General features: G+C 41.7%; 3 protein-coding genes across 5 annotated transcripts in view; all 3 read left to right on the top strand.

The window, feature by feature from the left end:
* Positions 1-554: 554 nt before the first annotated feature.
* LOC139661976 (troponin I, slow skeletal muscle-like) lies at positions 555-3,763 on the top strand. 2 transcript variants are annotated; one of them, XM_071540567.1, is made up of 6 exons: positions 555-611; positions 941-1,072; positions 1,582-1,671; positions 2,206-2,382; positions 3,130-3,243; positions 3,341-3,763. In XM_071540567.1, exons 1-5 carry the CDS (start codon positions 555-557, stop codon positions 3,232-3,234), a joined length of 561 nt encoding a protein of 186 aa, XP_071396668.1. In that variant the 3' UTR covers positions 3,235-3,243; positions 3,341-3,763. The 2 variants fall into 2 exon arrangements, with proteins under 2 accessions (XP_071396668.1, XP_071396669.1); XM_071540568.1 differs by having other exon boundaries at positions 3,133-3,243.
* Positions 3,764-5,712: 1,949 nt separating this feature from the next.
* lad1 (ladinin) lies at positions 5,713-14,400 on the top strand. 2 transcript variants are annotated; one of them, XM_071540563.1, is made up of 14 exons: positions 5,713-5,832; positions 6,869-7,060; positions 7,702-7,966; positions 9,399-9,472; positions 10,033-10,204; positions 10,574-10,672; positions 11,014-11,057; positions 11,146-11,188; positions 11,520-11,563; positions 11,716-11,782; positions 12,058-12,192; positions 12,440-12,529; positions 13,425-13,550; positions 13,787-14,400. In XM_071540563.1, exons 1-13 carry the CDS (start codon positions 5,783-5,785, stop codon positions 13,521-13,523), a joined length of 1,374 nt encoding a protein of 457 aa, XP_071396664.1. In that variant the 5' UTR covers positions 5,713-5,782; the 3' UTR covers positions 13,524-13,550; positions 13,787-14,400. The 2 variants fall into 2 exon arrangements, with proteins under 2 accessions (XP_071396664.1, XP_071396665.1); XM_071540564.1 differs by having other exon boundaries at positions 11,523-11,563.
* An 870-nt stretch (positions 14,401-15,270) lies between these two features.
* Positions 15,271-20,739, top strand: part of tnnt2a (troponin T type 2a (cardiac)) — an 8,076-nt gene continuing 2,607 nt past the window's right edge. The window contains 6 exon segments of the mRNA XM_071540565.1: positions 15,271-15,312; positions 17,537-17,591; positions 18,442-18,510; positions 19,430-19,443; positions 19,827-19,846; positions 20,572-20,635. Of these exon segments, the coding sequence (XP_071396666.1) occupies positions 15,271-15,312; positions 17,537-17,591; positions 18,442-18,510; positions 19,430-19,443; positions 19,827-19,846; positions 20,572-20,635 (264 nt within the window).

Genomic DNA, 20,739 nt, shown 5'->3' on the forward strand with positions numbered 1-20,739 from the left:
AGAGAGAGAGGAAAGATGATCTGGCCTTTCCAAAAGCTGATAAACAAACACTGACAACTGGTCAGTGTGTGTGTGTGTGTGTGTGTGCGTGTCGTGTGTGTGTCTAATCTCTCCTGTCTCTCCTCCAGTGTGAGATCTCATCGGCGAGATGCCTGAACAAGTGTGAGTGACCAGGCTTTGTGTTCTTATTATAGAGCTTACACCACACACACACACACACACACACACACACACACACACACACACACACACACACACACACACACACACACACACACACCACACTATTGTACAAAAACATTTTCTAAGCATCATTTTACTCTACAATATAGTTTAGGCATTATATTTAAGCTTTGGTATTTCCTCCCTTAAATCTTGTTTATATTTCTTTTACAGGCAAGAGGTAAGAACTTATGTCACCACTGACTGTAATGAAATGTAATGATTTATCAATACAAAAAATATTCAGGACAAACAATTCAGCAATTCTTTTTTTTTAATGATGCCAGTTTGATGTCATTTTCATTTTTATTGTGTTGGCAATGTCCTGAATCATGTTCTCTATCCAGAGGAAATCCAAGATCTCAGCTTCCAGGAAGCTGATGCTTAAGGTAAGAGAGGACAAGGAATTAAGTCATCTTCTAATTCAATTATAATGTAATACATGAGTTTAACCACAGGAGAGCAGCACAGTCATCTTCTGACCTGCTATACTGTACCAGGGAGAGGAGGCTCTGCCATAAACCCTACTGACATTCCTATAATTCCTATCAACATCCAGAGCATCTGCTCTGTGTCTTTGAATGTTTTACCTTGCATATAAACAACAAAAGATGCCTGTCGATTTGATGAGTGTCAGAGCAACATCAGAACATCGAAGGAAAGATCATTCAGATGCAGAGCGAGTAGAATCTGTACCATCTGATCCATGCTTGTGCAGAGTCTGATGGTGGCCAAGGCCAAGGAGGAGCTGGAGCAGGAGATCGTGGTTAAAGAGGATGAGAAACACAAGTACCTGGCAGAGAGAGCTCCTCCGCTGCACACCGGCAGCATGACACTTGCACAGCTGCAGGTAACTTGTCTTCAACGTCCCCAAATTCTCCCATGTCCTTCCCCTTCTACACCCCCTCCACTGGGTTCCTGTGAATTCAAAACTCATCTCTTCAAGGAGTACACCACATGATCCTCTCACCACTGAATTGTATCAATTCTCCCACAACTTCTTCCTCTACACGCTCTCATTTGCTTTCATGGAGAAAAAAAAAGATCTATTTATTTTTCTGGCATATCACAGGAATGTTGTCAGGGCACTAATAGCGCTGACTCTTTTGCTCTTTAATATTGTTTGCTTGTAATGATAGTGATCTAGAAATTGAAGCCTATTCTAGTGTTGCACTCATTGTAAGTCGCTCTGGATAAAAGTGTCAAAAGTGTAAATGTAAACTACATCTTACTGCAATCATCATAAATTATCCCTTTCATAACATATATATCCTTAACTTACTGGATTTAGTACACTGGGTTTATGATGGTGATAACGTGTTTACTTGTGTGTTTGTGTGTGTGTGTGTGTGTGTGTAGGACCTGTGCAAAGAGCTCCATGCCAAGATAGATGTGGTGGACGAGGAGCGATATGACATCGAGGCCAAAGTCATGCTCAACACACGTGAGGTATATCATTGTGCAGCCATCTACACCAGTGATTCTCAGCCTTTTTCATATCAAGGACCCCTAATTCAGTCCACATTAGAGCCACAGACCCCCATTTGATGAGATTTTGTCTCTCAGACCCAAATCTGAGAATATTTTTAGTGTTAGATATGATTTTGTCCACAATTCCATGACTAACTGTATTGTAGGTAGAGAGATAACAGTAAAGCTATGCCCAAAATAGTCTTTCTTCTACATTCTTTAATTGTGTTAACATCTTGTAAATTAAATAATGCTGAAGTTTAACGATTCATTAATTTGCTGGGGACGCCCTGTGACCCCTAGTGGCCCGCGGGCCCCATGTTGAGAACAACTGTTCAACACAATACTTTCACAGTCCATTTCTTCTGTGCTGTAGGCAAAACAGGAAACATTACAGCTGTAACGTCATAGAAGTCCCACTTTTTTAGTCTGAACTATCACCATGAGAAACTGTTTAGAAAAACCCTGCAGTACTAATGGTGGATGCCTCTCCAATCTCTGGCCCCGGCCCAGATTAAGGACCTGAACATCAAGGTGTTGGACCTGAGGGGGAAATTCAAGAGGCCTAATCTGAGGCGTGTACGTGTGTCTGCTGACGCCATCCTGCGCTCCCTGCTGGGCTCCAAGCACAAAGTCTCCATGGACCTCCGAGCCAACCTCAAGTCTGTCAAGAAAGAAGACACTGAGAAGGTGTGTGTGCAGAGGGGAAAAAAGAAAAAGAGAAGGGAAAGAGAAGGCTCACACATCACACACACAAACACAATCCAGCCAGCCCAAGCTAAACAAAGTTGTGTATACGCTTTAGGCCAAGTCTCATCTATACGAGTGACATCAGTGTTTAAGATGTCATGGAACACCTGAAAAGTGTGTTTGTGTGCTTGTGTGTGTGTGTGCGAAGGGTGTGTTTGAGACATTCAGCAATAGGACAGCGCAGGGCGGTGACCGTGTGTGTGTGTGTGTGTGTGTGTGTGTGTGTGTGTGAGCGGAGGTACGGTACACAAGACAATGATCCCATTGTACACAGGAGAGTAGCTTTTGTGACCAGCTCTGTTCAGTGGTCAGCGTGTGTGTACGCATGTGTGTGTGTGTGTGTGTGTGTGTGTGTGTGTGTGTATATATGTGCACAAGTATGTGTGTGCGCGTGTGTCTATTAGGCGCTGAGAACCAGTTTAACTAGTGCAGTTATACAGTATTCTCATGGGGGATTCCCAGTGGACAATGTGGGTGTCAAAGGCTTAAACATAATAATTGATACTGAGATTTTCTGAACCTGCTCTACTTCCCTGTCTCTTTTTAAAAAGTATACAAATACCTCCTTCCCTACAGTTTATGTTCTCTTGTTTCTCTTTTACATTGTCAACTTCTCATTCTATCTATCTATCTATCTATCTGTCTATCTGTCTGTCCGTCTATGTGTCTGTTCCCCCCGTCGTTCAGAAGAGGCCAGTAGAGGACAGTGATTGGAGGAAGAACGTGGAAGCGATGTCAGGGATGGAGGGAAGGAAGAAGATGTTCGATGCTGCTAAGGGTCCCGCCCAGTGAAACCAACAGGTGGGCCGGTGTGTCTATGTGGAAACCATCGCACCCATATGCACCTGGATAGCGGTGAAAGTTCATCTCTATTTCTGTCTCTCTCTTTGGTCCTCAGGTCTACTCATGCTGCGGAGGTGCAGAAGATGTGCCCGCATCCCCCAAAACGGTTTTCTCCTGCTCTCTTAAGAACTGATCTGTTTGCTGTTCAGTGCTTAGGTCTTACCAATCGCTATATCTATGTGTCAATCCATCTACTTTTATTTGTATTGTTCTCATAACTGAGCTGATATCGCAGCTGAACCGCAGAGAGTTTGGCTGGTATTTGTACAGAACATGTCAAAATGTCCAACTTGTATGATATCACTACAAAACAACTGTGGATAGTATTGTAAATTATTGAGCAGCTATTGTAGCCTTTAATAAGATATTCTGGTCAAAATTTAAAATGTTGATTTCATATTCTTGCTTGGGGATACACTGTAAGAGTAGCGTGTAGTTTTGGTGAATTTCAACAAAACGAATGATGTGCCGTTCTATAGCTGGGTTTACCTGCAGACTGGTGTCACAATAAAACACACAAGACTGATCGCATTTCATAGTGATGCCCTTTCATTGTGTGAATGTGTGTTTGAGAGACGTGGACAAACAAAACCAAACAAAAAAATCTACTGTTATACAACTCATCCTAACTTAGTGACAGCTTACAAGATAAATTGGTAATTGAATTGTCTGTTTTAAGATTTTTTAGTGGAGTGTTCTTTTCAAATCCCTTTTATTTAGACAGTATTTTGGGGTGTTAATGTCATTTTATAGTTTCAGGTGATGTATAACATTCTCAATAGAAATATTTGGATTCAGTATTCATTGAGTGTTCATTGAGTGTCTGTGTACATTTCTACTGATATGCTCATCATCGTCTGCCAGCTGCACGGCTGCCGAGGCCAGCATCCTGTCCATGGCTGGATAACAGTCTTCTATGGCCCCGGTCTGTTTTGCATGCTCATAAAACACAGTCTGCAAAGTGCTTCCATGATGACTCTCTCACTTCTATCACCTTATCCAGGATGCAAAACACCCTCAGTGTGCGAGAGGTCATGTGTCGCTCGATAAACGACGTCAGCTGAGTTGTTGCATAGGAGCTTTTCAGATAAACTGGGTTTGGGTGTGTGTGTGTGTGTGTGTCTGTGTTTTATTCTGTCAGGCCTCCCCTGGAAAATATAGGGCTCAATTTAGGCCTTCATGGAGAAACACCAACACAGAGAGACACAAACACATGCATGGAGAAACACACACACACACACACGCACGCGCGCGCACACACACAGACACACACACAATTCAGTCTTCATTGCTTAGAATGAGATAGCACACATGCAAACACTCTTTCTTTGGCCAGGGAGTGACATGCATTTGTAAACTAGCTCCAAACAATTGTACTTTAATGATAGTGTAGCCTATATGCTACAAGTCCCATATCACGGAGGCAGGCTTATGGATTTGTCTGAACAAATATTATAAAATGATGGATCGGGGTGAGCATCAAGTAGGACTTCCTCTGTCACCCTGATGGTATCTATTTACTGTCACACCGGTTTGTAAAAGTGAAGCTCTCGGATGGTCTGCACAGAGGTGCAGGCTGTATGGGTGGTGGGTACACGTATGGGTGGTGTTGGAGGGTGTGTTGGACCAAGCCTGAGCCTGGGCCAGAGTCCAGCACACCTGGTTTCAAGGAAAGGTGTGGCCACACAAACCAGAGTAAACAACCTGACTCACACTGTAAAGAGACTCACTGCCCAGTTGAACAGACATCAATACTGTAGCTAGTTGGACAAGCATAAAAACATGAAACACCTGTGTTTTTAAATTTCATCAGTCTATAAAACAGACTGTAGTTCTGATTGGGTGGGTCACGTTTGAAGCCGTGGAAAAATAAGCTAGGGTAGTCTACCTGAGCCGCACAGCTGTGACTGCATACCTGTTAATTTAAATATTAATGCGCTAACTCATGGCGGTCCAAGTGTCGCTTAGCAACCACCTATATTGCTTGGCGGATGAATCACATTTATTGTTACTATTATTATTAGTAGTAGTAGGCCTAGTAGTAGTGGTAGTATAGCCTAGTGGTAACTTCGCGTTACTTTTTAAACTTACTTTATGTAATAGTGTGTTAGCCGTTAGGCTATAAATAAATTATAACCGTCAAATATTATATAAGCATAGTTTCATTTTGCCTCCATCCAAGTAAGGTTCATAGACGATCAGATAAAAAGTGGCCATTAAATGATTATCACAATACAGCTTACCTGCCACACTTGCACCATAAATGGACATGGTCTCTCTCTCTCTCTCTCCCTCTCTCTCTCCCTCTCTCTCTCTCTCTCTCTCTCTCTCAGGTAGCCTACCTTGTGGTCATGTGATGTCTCAGTGCAGCGGGGTAAAGGTGGACTGCTTTGTGCCGCTCTGACTGTAATTTGACTGCCGCCCTGTGAGTGCCAGGCTGTCCTTTCCGCCTGTGAGCGAATTGCTTCTGGAAACTTTTTTTTTCCTTTAAAATCCAATGGACCCCAAAATTTCCATCAGCCGGAAAAACTGGTCGGCTTTGTCCAGGTAAGGATATAGTTCGCATTAGCAGGGTTTTGTGCGGAATGTGACACCTGTGATTGAGAGCTGCGCTGTGCTACTTTTTGACATTTGATGTTATGAAGTTGTAAACTCGCATTTTATTCACTGAACAAACATGAAAAAGCACTTATTAGCTCCTCATTCTCGCAGTCATGTAGCCAAGTAGCCTATCGCTAATGAAAAGTCATTATAATGTTCCCATAGGGACTTATAGGCTCGTGTGTCTGTGGTACTTACTGTAATAGAGAGATCACAGTGCCCTTATCGTATTTTATGGAATTTTTATCTCCCATGATATCACTGTAATATCACTATGATATTCGTACAGGGACTTATCTTTGCTGTAATATTTTAGCATGCTTCTCATATGATTAGGCCTACTGTAGGTATTTTTCATAGACTTAAATTCCAGTAGGTACTAGCTATCTAATCAATAGTTTGCACCATATCGGAGCACCATCCCAAATAAGTGTGTGTCAGTCAAGAAGGACCATCAAAGCATCAACTTTGACCTCCTGCTGCCTTGCATTTAGACACTGCATCCACAATGTGCTGCTAGCAGGCTAAATTCTGTCCAGACTACATACATCTCTACATGGGTAACACTAGCATTTAACTCAAAGTTTCACAGACAGGTGCTGCACAGACTATAGTCTGCTCATAAACAGTTGATGAACAAGTAAAGCAGGTTCTGTGTGACCGTTATTAGCTAAGAGCAGCCTGGTCTCCCTTAACTGACAATGGAAACCAAGAATTCATTGCATTTCTCATTTCTGTCGATTTCATATCTGATTTGGCAGTGGATAGATTGTGTGGATATCATTTGGGGGTTTTTTTCCCCCGCATTTGCTTTCATGTTACTTCTGATATCAGCCTTTGGACTCTTGGCATTTGTTTCAGTTTCTGTTTGATAGTTGGTTTGTTTGCATACATTGATTATCATGTATTGAGCATGAGCATGTTTTATGTGTGTCTATGTGCATTGATTGTTATTGGTTGTGTATGGCGACACTGCCTTCAGCCTAGCACGCCAGTGGACGATGGAAGACGAGGAGGAGGTGGAGAGGGAGCGGAGGAGGAGGTTCAGGAGCTCCAGCAGCACCACCGACGCCGACAGTGAGCTCTCGCCCAGCCAAACACCCAGAGACACACCCCCCAACGACAGCACCCGTGGGACAGACGCCTCAAGTGAGAGGTCCCAGGGCCCCAGCAGGTTATTCCCACGATTCACTAAAACAGGATTTATAGGTTATATGTGCCAAAACGTGATTTAGCATGTTTTATTGACACAATCATGTCGCTTTAGGTGTGTGCTCTTTCTCTCTTTCCCTGTTTTTCAGCTTCTATCTCCACCACTATCTCTCTCTCTTTCTTTCTCTGTTTCGCTCTCTCTTTATTTCTCTCTTTTTCTTTATTCTCTCACTTGATTGTAGCCATAGGGATACGTAACATAGAGTTCGTCCTCTTTGATAGTAGGATGGATTTCAGGAGCAGAGAGAGAGCGGGTTCTTGCACTTTTGCCCTGTGGGAGTGTGTCAGCTTTGTACTATTCAAACACACCAGAAAACCTGACACCATGCATGCAAAGTATGAAAAGTTGTCAAAAACTTCAACAGCTGACTACCTGGAGCAGGAGCAGTCTTCAAAGAGAGAGAGAGAGAGAGAGAGAGAGGGAGAGAGAGAGAGAGAGAGAGAGAGAGAGAGAAACTATGGAGCCTTTCATTAGAGAAACCTGATAGGACGCAGGAAGGACAGGTCCTCTCTATCAATCCTATCAGTCACGTGCATGTGTGTGTGTGTGTATGTGTGTGTGTGTGTGTGTGTGTGCGTGTGTGTGTGTGTGTGTGTGTTCAGTGTGGAGCAGCTATCACTGGACTTCGTGGAGATGCTGCGCACCCGCGATGAGAAGAGGAGGATGAGGCACGTGGAGACGCTGAGGCGGCAGAAGGAGGAAGAGGAGGATGAAGAGGAGGCCGGCAGAGGAGGAGGGGCCAGGGTGGAGCTACTGGGGGACACAGAGGAAGAGGAAGAGTACACCAGGTCCAAACCATCACACACCCTCACCCCGGCCCTTTTCAGTCCCACCAGCAGCTCCTCCACCACTACCACCAACAAACAGGTGAAACTGGAACATTATCAGACAAAATTTTACCTTAAAGCAATATTCCACTTAGTTTTGAAAAGGGGGTTATTTGGCACTTGACCACCATGAGAAACCAGAATATAAACTACTCACCAAGATCGGATGCAGCTGGACAAGTTTGTAGCGTTTGGATTTTAACTTCCCATTCATGTGAAGGAGGCCACGAAAACTGACATTAAACCAGTTGGTGAACAGATTCAACAACATATCCCACTTTTAAGACAACAAAGCAGTCCTGGATCCGTCATCATTTTGCACTTCTATTCTTGGTTTACACTAAAATTAGTGGTTATGGTATCCCTCTGCTATGTTCTCTTCTATCAATACAAATGCTATTCGGTGAAATTATGTTCTAAGACATTGGACCCACAGTCAGTTGACAATCACAATAGCGGGATCTGTTGTTGAACATGTTCGGGAACCTGTTAATTATACATTTTCAGGCTATTTTCGTGGCCTAATTTAAATGAATGAGAAGTAAAAATCTGAATGATACAAATCGGCTGCATCCGATCTTGTTGAGTAGTTTATATTCTGGTTTTCATTGCGGTCAAGTGCCAGATAACCCCTGTGTTAAAACTAAGTGGAATATTGCTTTACACCTCCTGGAAATATCTTGTGACAAAAAGTCCAAAGCATAAACTGTTTTCCCTGAATCCTTTTTGAGAGGCAGTGAGACGGACACTAGAGAAACTTTCACTCGAATCCAAGCTATTAATGCTTTACTTAGTCATAACACAGCGCTACCAAAAGAGCCACCCGTCGGTGTGGTTAATCGCAGTTAGCTGTTACCCCACGCAGAGGGAGAATCGTGTTAATCATTTTCTAGATCTTACACCAACAACTCAGACAGGAACCTTTCCCTTTCCACAGGGGAACGCTATTCATGTTGCGTACATCAAATACTGACCCACATTCCCACGCAAACACACGCTTTCTGAAGATATAAGCCTAAATGTATCACCATGTATCATACATTAACACACACACACACACACACACACACACACACATATATGGCAGTTATAAACAATTCTATCACTCACAATAAGTCTTTCATTGCCATACAAGGATCTGAACATATAAGGTAAGACATTTAAATATAAAATAGTATGTATATTCTCCTCTTGTTTTATAACTGAATATCGCTCTTAACTTTTACTTCCTTATGAATGGTTTGCAAGCTTCCAATAAATCCATTTTAAATGCAAATAGGCAATAGAACTTTGATACAGTGTACTTAAGGTCATAATTTGGACTTTATCTTTTATAGCATTTGCCTGCAGCATTAGCTTCAAATGAAGGCATCTCCCTACAGCGTTATATAACACAAGGTGTGTCTCTGGTGGCTCTGGACAAAAGCTTGTTTGCCCGTGTTTATTCTTTCTACCACTTGTTTCTTTGCTAGCATGAAAATGGAGAGTCGTTGGGCAAAGACCCTGACCCCAAGCCACCGTCTACCACATCCCGCAAGTTTGTCAGGTGAGGAACAAGCACTATCTTTTTTCACATTTTTTTGGTAGTTTTGTCTATTTTTTTTAAGTTACTGTTGAGCACCAACAAGAACCAAATACAGTCTATAAAATATAAAATGATTGGTCATGTTAAAACATTTGCTTATGAAATAGTCTTCATGAGGCACATACGTATATTACAATATGTAAATGTGTCATTTTGGAATGAAGGCCTTCAGATATTGACATATACTGGGCGTGTGTCATATTCACAAGTATTAGCCATAACACACCAGGTGCATATAAATGGTGTGCCAGTTTGATGTCATTATTAGTCCATCAGTCCAAAGCATGAAAATGTCAACATCCATTGTAACTTTATCATCCCTAAAAAGGAAACTGGTTTGAAAGAGACACATTGCAGAAAAAACATCTCAAAAGTAGACTGATAAATAGGGTGCAGTCAAGACTTGAATACTGTAGAGGTTTAGTGCAATTACAACTGTGGTGTGGACCTGGATGACCGGCTTCTTCCTTATGTGCATCTTCCATTGACCTTTTAGCCGACTAATGTTTCTGCCGTTGTAGTTCTGTCTCCATCTCCCTCGACAAGAGTCCTTCTGCCAGTGGGTGCACAACTCCCATGAGCCCTTGCTCCCCAACGGCCCCCCTGTCGCCTAGGGAACACTGGCCCTCTCCCTGCCAGAGTCCCTCTCCTAGGGGAACTCAAAGCCCCATGCAGAATGGACACACACCGGAGGTAGTGTAACACACACACACACACAAATGGTGCAGCTTGTAGATGACATCATTTTAACTACTAACACTCATCCTTTGTGGTTTGCTTGACAACTGGACTATGGCTTCAAGCAATGCTGACACTCCTGCACATAATTTCAGTAAAGCAATAGCACCCCCTAGTGTTAAGTTATCAGTGAAAGTTACATACTTTATCCCAATAAAAACAAGGGAACTACAGTAGTAGCTCCAGGTTTGCCCTTGCAGCTGGCAGAAAGCACCTCAAAATACCCCAAGGATAGAATATAGCAAGCAAATAACAAGGATATGGATTGTTACATCACATCCTGTGTAGTGGCAAATATTTAATTAGGTTTTTACTCTACCGCAGGCCAGCGAGAATGGATCTTCCTCCAATGGCTCAGCCACCTTTGAACAGACAACCAAACCTGCCTTCGCCAGACAAAGCTCCAGGACTGCATCTTTCAGGGTAAACACACACACACACACACACGCACACACACACACACACACACACACATGCATACAGACATTTTCCCTGATAAATGTTGACGTTCCCCTTTGCCTATTTGACTGTTAACACATGATTATATCTCCTGTCAAATTTTTAGGATCATTTGCTTGTGTCACTCAGGCTCTGGGCTTATGCTAATAGATAAGCCAATGTTTACCTGCTTTTAATGTTGGCTGGATGCTCTGTTAACGCATTAGAGCAGTGAGGAGGAGCGCACCCGTCATGAGCTGTTGACATTCAGATCACTGTGAGTTGTGACTGTTAACAAACTCGGACATATTCTTCATTTCCCGTAGATGATGAAGAAGAAAGAAGAAGACAACATGCCTCTGCAAAGGAGGTAAGATTAACTCTCTCTCTCTTTGTTTCTTGGCTCTCTCACTCTGTCTCTCCCTCAGTTAATAGCCCACTGTTTCATTCTATTTTAGTGCGAGTGTCCGGATGGCTTCCAAGAAGTTTGAATCCAGCACAGTAAGATGATAATTTACTTTCACCCTATGTAAAGTGGTTATTTTCTTTGCTTTACTGAATCCAGTTGCTTAATCAAATTTATCGCCCCACTCCACCCTGTGGGAATGGGAACATTCTTTCAATATCGGCTCCCTAACTAATGCATGTCTATTGCATGCAGCAGCAAATTATTGTTATTTTGGACTTATTTTGGATTACAGACCTTGATTTCCCCAATGGATAGCAATGCATAGCTCATTAAAAGTGTATTGGAACTGTAATGTCTGTGTTAAAGTTATGCGTAGATGTCTTATAGTTTCTCTGATGTTAATTCTGTCTGTGTGCGGACCAGGAGCAAAATCAAGATGAAGACAAAGCATCTCCTTTCCAGAGGAGGTGAGTTCATATATCCAGCTTTTTTTTTTTTTTTTATACCTCTGACAAAGGATTTTAAGTAGTCTTATTTTAGTATAGTAGCTGTTTCCTCAGTGCATGTGTGCAGGTGTGTGCTTCTGCAGCAGTGTGAGTGTATTTTCTGTCGTGTCCAGCTCCAGACAGAGAGTGTCGTCCAGGTCCATCCAGGAGAAGATGGAGAGACTGGCCCAGGCTGCACAGGTCAGACTCTCGGCACACAATACACAGAAACTCAGACTTTTAACATAGTATGTGAGTGTCACGCCAAAACGCAATGAAGAAATAATAACATGTCATAATATTACTCTACATCAGTCGTTACACGACTGTTGCCTTAAGGCTTGGGCACAGCCTTCAAACAAATTAACCCATTTTTTGTTGTTGTTTCGGACAGTGCAAACACATTGATATTTATTTCTCTTTGTCTCTTTCTCCGTCGCTTTTCTCCCCTCTCTGACTCCTGTGTGTGTGTGTAGAAGTCGGATGTGATGCGATCTCCAGACGTGACCCAGAGGACCCTGTTCCTGCTGGACGAGGTGTCCAGGAAGAGAGGGCTGTTTGAGAGGGAGCAGCAGGCAGCCGGCCCCGCCAGCCCGGGAGTTTCCAGACAGGTACACTCGCACTGGAGCCTAAAGCTTGTAGTACTACAAATACGGTTGATCACATATTTGATCAACTATAAGGGTTGGGTAGATGTCAGCATGATTATTTGATTTCAGTCCAGAATGACAGTATGATAGGCTTAGCTTAGTCTCAACCATATTTAGTTACACCTTATTGTTTGTAATGACCATCCATGCATGCAGTGACATCGTTAGGGCGTGGGTTATGACTATTTCCCATCACTGGTGTTATCAGGAATTTCGGAGCTTTGCATCAGGAATGTCGGACCGGATCAACCGCTGGCTCAACAAGGGTAACCAAGCTGGGTCTTCCCACAATCCCACGGTCAGTTGGTCTTCTACTCAGGCTATTTGCACTGTTACAGGTCTATATTGATGTTGCAATGCAAAAAAATACAAAACGCTTCATGTCACAAGCAGTACTGTCAGTGTAGTGTCTGACAGCTAGGTGGCAGTAGTACTCTTTCAGCCTCCTGGCCTCCCTAAGTCCCCAAGTGGTCTAAGTTATGTACACTGTAGATCTGCTTATCTTTGCTTAGTTCTGCATTTCAGGTCTTTATGCATAACATGATCAAGTTGATGTAATTAATTGTCTTTAGAGATTTAGTGGCGGGTAAACCCATCTCAGTGACTAAATCAACTCAGTTTACCTGCCTTATTTTTTGTAAAATTGTTTGTAAAATAAGTTCACGTTAAGTTGCGTACCTTAAGATCACATATCCTTTACTATCTAAATTCATACGCAAGATTAGCATTTCTATTCTGAAAACATGATTGTTTTTTTCTGTTTATAATGGTGGTTGTTTGCCTTGTGGTGATCACTGAATGGAGTTCAGAGTTTACTCACTTTTTTGTTCACCACTACATCACTGGTTGATTTAGCTCAGCAATGAAGCTGGTTAGGAAGAGAGTTGTAATTGGCAGAAAATTATCTATGCCCAAGACAGGATGCCATTAGTTTAGTCAACAACAGTGAAGAACCCATGGCTACAGGAACACTGTAATCTTTCTTTTATCTGAATATGAATAAGCTATTTGGTTCTCATCCCAGACATGGAGAGTTATTTGAGACATTTCTTTTGTCTTAGTCAGATTTTGTTATCAGTTAGTATATATTTTTTTTCTTTTGATTCTCGTCTGTTTTACTGCCGATGTAGCGTATGACCGCTTGGCTTTTAAATAGAAGCGTGTGTGATAATCTCTCCATTTTCTTTCCGTAGGACCTGAGAAATGTGGACATCACCAGTAAGAGGAGCCTCTTTGAGAGCAGACAGGAGGTTGACTTGCCAAAAGCCGGCGCCGGCAAAATCTTCAAGTGAAGGACGCCCCACTGTAATGCCCAGTGGGTAAGAATGCTGTCCCACCATGTAATATACATAACCCTTGTATGTAATATACTGTAACACTCAAAAACATCAGTGAAAATCCATTGCTTTAGTCATTGCACTAAGAATAAAACATCATATAAATTAAACATATCTGAGGCTGTCAACAACTTTACTGTTCAATTGGAAATTAAGAATTCTTCAGTAACTACAATTACTAGAATCAATCAAATTAAACTTTGTGCCTTTATTTGTAGGGTTTATGACAAGAAGATGGAAAATGAGAGGAGGAGGAGTGAACTGGAAGATAAACGGATGCCATGACTGATTGTTTCTTCAAGCTTTTTATGTTTTCTTTTTCACTGCCAGCATGCAGAGGAGAATAGCGGAGAAAAAAGAGAGGGGAGGTGTAGCTTTGGAAGATTGAATAAGAGGATATTGCTTTCTAAGTTAAGATGCTTCTGTCATACACGTTTGTTTGCTTCTTTAAGTATTGGTGTGCCTTATTTCAAACATCAGTGGTTAGAGTGCAAGATATGAAAACGTTGTTTAATATCAGAGGAAAAAAAATAGATGTGAGTGGAGAAACAAGAGAGAGCAGTGACATTTGTTGTAAAACTCTTAAGTTGTTTGCCTTAACTTCATGTGATTTTTCAAGCACTTTAAACAGGTGAAGGTGTTATGGCTAATAATACCCATTCTTATTGAATTACATAACTGGAAATTCTGGGATTGTAATTGCATGAATGAGGTTTTTGTTGTTGTTGCTTTTTTTGTCTGATCTGCCAAAAGATGATTTTTTTTTCACCATTCTACTTGTTCTATCTGTCCACGTGGGCAAGATGCTGCCTGTCTAGGGAATAAAATGTTTTGTAACTAGAAATGTCAATCGTAAATTTATTTTATTGCCTACTAATTGCATGCCAACATCCTTTGGCTCTCTCACACAACACAGAAACAAGCCCAAATGTGACATGCATCTATTCTCGCTAAAAACATTTAGGGGGGGGGGTACAGATAAGAGTTGAACGCCTGTGTTTTGTCAGTGGCAGTGTGCCACTCAAGGGTGACTGGATGAGAGAGAATGCGTGTGTGTGTGTGTGTGTGTGTGTGAGTGTGCATGAGTCAGTCCATGTGAGCAACTGTGGGTTTATCTGTGTCTTTTAGGCACTGTGACCCACAGTAGCCTTTTTTGGGAATGGTGATAAGAGAGTACAAGCTATCTAAAAAGTTATTAATAACACAAGAGGGGGTCCCGACTCGAGGACCCTACCCCTCTACACTGTCTCTCTCTCTCTCTCTCTCTCTCTCTCTCTCTCTCTCTCCCTCTCCCGCTGCCCTCTGAGCACCACCATCAGTCTTTGGTCACGTTCCTGTTGGTACTCACTAAAACTGAGGCCATCCAGCTGAAGAGACTCTTCTGCTCTGCTGCACGTTGAGTCTCTCCATCAGCTCTCTCTCTCTATCTCTCTCTCTTTCTTCATCACTCCATCTGCCTCAGGTAAGTTTGACTGGTGTTATAACATTATGGGTACATGAACTTACAGGAAGGTTATGTAAAAGTAGAATAGTGTAACTCCTGTTACATGGATGCTGTGAAATGAAAGCTACGCCGCACTGTAAAATGAAGTGGTGACAATGTAAAGAAGAATGTGATTTATGGGGAGCCATGGAGCTCAATTAACTGAGTGTTCGGTTAATGTCCAGGTTTATTGCTGCACAACTGAACACACACACCGCCATGTCAGACAACGAGGAAGTGGTGGAGGAGTATGAGGAGTAAGTTGAAGCTAGTTTTCATTTTCATGCATCATACATACAGCCTTGTCAAATAGATTTTTCAATTGTTTTTCTGCTTTTTCTGCTCAAACCTCAGCTTGTGTCTTTATCTTTAATAGATGTGATGACAGACTGGTATACTAGTGTACATAGGTGTATTTTCTTTACTTCCATTGTCACAACAGATAGCTATGTGTGTGTGTTTTGTGATGACTGATTGCTATGTGTTTGTGACTCAGATCAGAATAGTAACCCACGTACGTATTTCTCCTTCACAGGGAGGTGGAAGGTAAGAAGTCATGACTCACTGTATTACGGCCCTGAGAGATGTGACCTACTGTTGCACTGCCCCTAGGAAAGATCTGTTGCCTAACATCACCCTTTCTTTGTCTCTGGACAAATAAAGCATATCTCAAAATTATATTAATTTAGATATCTGAATTCTTCCTCCTAAATCTCCCCTTAGGAGCAATAAAAAAAGAGATGCACATGAGAATATACATCTGCATTTGTTGTAAGAAGTGCTCAAGACAAATGAGAAAAGCATGATATCTCATTTGTAGATGGATACACTCACAGATTTCTGAGATGTTTCTCCTTACAGACTTATTAGCGACTTTTAGAAGAGAATGAGTGCATATTAAGATGTGAGAAACAAAATGAAAGAGCTAAGTGAGAAGTGTGATACCAGAATGAGACAAGTCCAAGCTGGTTTCTCAGGAGCAGAATTTCAGTACTAGTCCATATCCGGGGATGCGTGCGCCACAACTCCACGCAGACTGGCCAAAAATGCTAATAAACAGCTTAAATTTGGGAAAATGGAAAAATCTGCTTTGTCAGTCCCTGCCTATGCCAACGCTCAATGCCCATGTGCAGTTTCAGATTGATTGGCCAACCCATTGAGGAGCAAAATGGATGCAGACAGACGGAAGGACAGAGTTTTCCTCATTTTATAGTAGGATGAGAAAATGGTCATACTCTCAGACTGATTTTAAAAGAAATTCATCAAAGTCTAGGAGACCTACATGAGAGGAAGAGGAGATCTTATTAAACATATTGCTTTCCTCTGGACAATGCTACTTTGTTTAGACAGGTGCTTTCTGTGAGTCACCCAGTGATGAAGCTACCCTAAGCCACATGTTACATGGATTTAAAATGAATCAGCGTACAGTACATTTTCTTTGTTGTGTGTCCAGTGGTAATGAATGTCAGCTTTCTCTGTATTTCTATTAGCATAAATAGTAGCCATAGCAACGGGTAATGACAAGGTCCAATAGTGTATAGAATGTGAATGTTATCCATAAGTACTACATAAACGTGAATGAATGAATGTATATGTGTATCAATGTGCAAAGTATAGCCTAATACTATGTAATTACCAGGGTAGCAGCGCGTCTGCATCGCCTTTCTAGCATTAAAAGCTTACAGTGTCTGTGACAAAAACATTTCCTGGTTGAGTCAAAGGATTGCAATAGATGTACTGATAAGAAAAACATGGGAGCTGTAGGTTATTTCTAAGTTGGTGGCGTGTGTGTGTGTGTGTGTGTGTGTGTGTGTGTGTGTGTGCGTGTGTGCGTCTGGGAATATTTCTTCTTCCTCTTCCTTTTCTTTTTCTTATTAGATGTAGTAGCAGTAATAGAGGTAGTAGCATAGTTGTAATGGTAGTGGCAGTAGTAATACTTGTAGCAAAATGTGTATAAAAATGCAGGACAAGGGAAAACCATAAACTTCTGTGCTTGTGCTTGCCTTCAGTCTGTATTTCCCATTGTGTGTATGTGTGTCTGTGTTTTAATTCCTTCTCTGTATGTTTTCCTGGCTGCTTTATTCAGAAGAGGAGGCCGCTGAAGGTATGGGACTGTATCTACTGTACGCTTTGCTGTACAACTCTCACTCTGACATTTATGAATGCAGCTCTGGATCATCAATGAGTGATCTGCACTTATTTCAGTAGGCTGCGTCTAATGCCATTTAACAGAACAACAGAGATTGTTATGTCTTACAAGTAGGCTACGCCTGTGATTGAAAATGAATCAATCGCTTTGGGCTAGTGGCATCTTTCATGATTGATTACATTTGAATCACTCACGCTTTCTTTCTTTCTTTCTTTCTTTCTTTCTTTCTTTCTTTCTTTCCTTCTTCCTTTCTTTCTTTCGTATCACTGTGCTGGCTAGCTGGCCGTACTAATCAAGCCTGTGCTTTGCTCAGCAGGAGAGCAGGGGGTAGAGGAGGAGGAGGAGGAGGAGGAGGTGGAGGAGCAGGAGGAGGAGGAGGAGGCTGAGGAAGGTATTGCTTTGAGCTGAAAGCTTGTTTTTGGAGACGCTCCACAGACAAATAAGAGGCTGCTTTTATGGACATGGTGACAGTAGCAGGGCCCAATGTTTTCACGGTAATGAGTAAATTTACTGGGTTAGATGTGTTAGCACTACTATTATATTATGCACATTTACGAGTAAAAGCTCAATCATACATTGAGTACACAAAGTCAGCCTCTTCTTTTGCTGTCAACAATGGAGCAATTTCTTAAAGTGCCGGCTGATGAGATCACACATTAGAGACTTTGCTATACTTTTCCCTTTGCATTTTAGGGGAATGACATGCAACTATGTTTTTGTAAAGATATTAAATGTGTGGCCCATTATATTATTTGGAAGAGGGTTGAGCAAGTAGATCATGACACGTCCCTGCCACCAAACACACACACACACACACACACACACACACACACACACACACAATATCGCTCCACTTCACCAGCACTTGAGTGCTATCTGTTATAAATGCCAGAGGTGGGTAGCTCATTCTGAACTGAGCTCTCTGTTATCTCTCTACAGCAAGGTTATTCATGGCGTATACGGACAGACACTTATCTGTTCTGCTCTGGCACACTGTGTCAAACCAACACATTCCTCATGCTCTCTTTAGTTCACTTCCATTAATGTGACATTTTAACAGGTCTGGATGTTCACCAAAAATTCCCTCACACGTCTCGTTCCTGTCACCATAGAGGTCACTGAAGAGTGAGAGTGACATTATTAATAAGGAAACAAATTGTTAGAACACACCCTGATAAGCCAGGATAACTCGCAAAGATATGTTGCTGTTAACTGTAATTGTACACTTCCTTTTCTCCCAGAGGCCCCACAGGAAGAGGAGCAGCCTGCTGGGGAGGGAGAAGGAGAGGAAGAGGCCAATGAAGAGCAAGGTGAGGGTTTATAAAGTGAATCGACACTATATTGGCAGATATTTCTTGCATGCAGACACAAATACACAACGAGACAGCAAAGTGATTGGCAGAGTAATTTACACTTTACTTGTCTGTCAGAGACAGATAAACAGAAGATTATCCTCTGTCTAGGGCACACTTCACTTTGGTATGTGACAGTTTGTAGATTTGACCTACCCATTTTCTTCTCTCTCTCTCTCTCTCTCTCTCTCTCTCTCTCTGTCACTCTCGGTCTTGCTCTTAGTCATGCTACACACAGCCATTGGGTGAGAGTAAATCCTCAGGTTTCCCATCACTCCCTACCCCAAGGCTCTTGCCCATTAGTCAGAATTGTCTATTTGCTGTTATAATGAATCATTGTTGCCATACATCTATATGATATGAAAACTGGAGGGATGTTTGTCAGATTCAGTCTAATCTATGCCTTCAGCATCACAGCCTTTGATGCACTTGTCTCTTGATGCGTCAAATTAACTTTTAGACTTGGCAAAATCGTCAGTGTAGTTATTAAAATAGGAAAATGAGCATGCCTTTTTTTTAAAAAACGTTTGGTTAAGAGAGAGGTCTGAGATGCCATACCTCCTTTGGTGAGAGACTGCTTATTATCAGGACTTGTCTGGCCTCTCCAGAGTGCTATTTGTGATGTGTGACACACACACACACACACACACACACACACACACACGTCTTCACTTCTATACATGCTCACACACACAGCAATTGACTTAATCAGTGCTCTATTTTGGTCTTTCTCCTCTTTTCATGTACTCTGATCTATCATTTCGTCTGTCAGCACTCCTAAAACACTACTATTTGCAGTCTTCTAATACACCCTTATGTGACACACACACACACACACACACACACACACCTCTCAAGTATTTTATTTTGGTTTCAGATGGAGAAGGGGAAGCAGAGGAGGGAGAAGGTAATACCATCTATTAAAAAAAAAAGACAAAGACAGCATGGTCCGTTTGGCTTAGATGAACTTGCACTTAGATGTACAAACCTGAATCACACAAGCATTGACCACAGACTTAGTCAAGGTGTGAAATTCCAATTACACTGGTTGTCAGTTGTGCTTATGAGCAATTAACACTCAGCTCATTGTCACGGCGTACTGGTATTTCCAGGTAGGACTTCTTAAGTGTTTTGGTGTGGTTTGGTGTGTGTGTGTGTGTGTGTGTGTAATTACAGTGTATTAACCTGGCTTGTGAGTGGTGCTCTGTGTGTGAGCGTCTGGACTGGACGGCTCATATTTTTCTTCTCTTTCTTCATTTTCTCTCTCAACAGAGGAGGCCAAACCCAAATTCAAGTGAGTCCTCTAATGTAGTAACACATCCACCCACCCACCCACCCGAATACATACACACACACACACACACACACACACACACACAAGCAAATGTCATAATTGCTATAGTTAATTTTAACTAAACCTAAGCATAACTCTTTTTAGTAAACTGTAGTTTGTCTTTGGTAAAATGTAGTTTGTAAGAAAACTGAAACTGAACCAAAACTTTAATCTGTATTCCCAAAATTACATAAAATATTTTTTCAATTGTTTTGGCACTTGTGCTTTATTGATTTTATTGAAATTTTAGCGAAAAAAAAAAAAGTAAATAATTTTTTATCAGTGATATTTTGAAGGTGAGGTGGAGACATAATGTCCAGTAATAAATGGGCCCACATCAACTATCATTATTCATTATATTATCATTGATATACAACTTTTAAACCTATTCAAAGTTAATCCTCTACCTATTGCGACACTCTTTCACTATTGCGAAATACTAAAATCTACATCAAAATAGAGATAGAATGCTGCTACTGTACATTCCTGACACGCACAAACACACAAACATGCAGATACATAGAAGGGACATTTTTGCTTGACATGTTGGTGAACATACTACAGCACATTCATCCTACCTTGGCATAGTGACTGATGGCTTGTATGTTCTGTCTGTTTTTCTGTTTCTCTACATTCCTTTGCTGTCCACTCCTATAACTCACTCTCCTCCCCGTTTTTATCCCCAGGCCATTCATCATGCCCAATCTCATCCCACCTAAGATCCCCGATGGAGAGAAGGTGGATTTTGATGTAAGTGACAGACCGGAAATAAATGCAGATGGGGGCAATAGTTCATAGACTTCAAATGCAGCACACCAGTCACTGCCTGAGGGTGAATTACATGCATTTTAACT

This window comes from Centroberyx affinis, unplaced genomic scaffold (genome assembly GCF_046629955.1).
Source record: "Centroberyx affinis isolate AG114_WGS23_722 - 3 ecotype Tasmania unplaced genomic scaffold, CSIRO-AGI_Caff_v1 ptg003687l_1, whole genome shotgun sequence".
NCBI lineage: Eukaryota > Metazoa > Chordata > Actinopteri > Beryciformes > Berycidae > Centroberyx > Centroberyx affinis.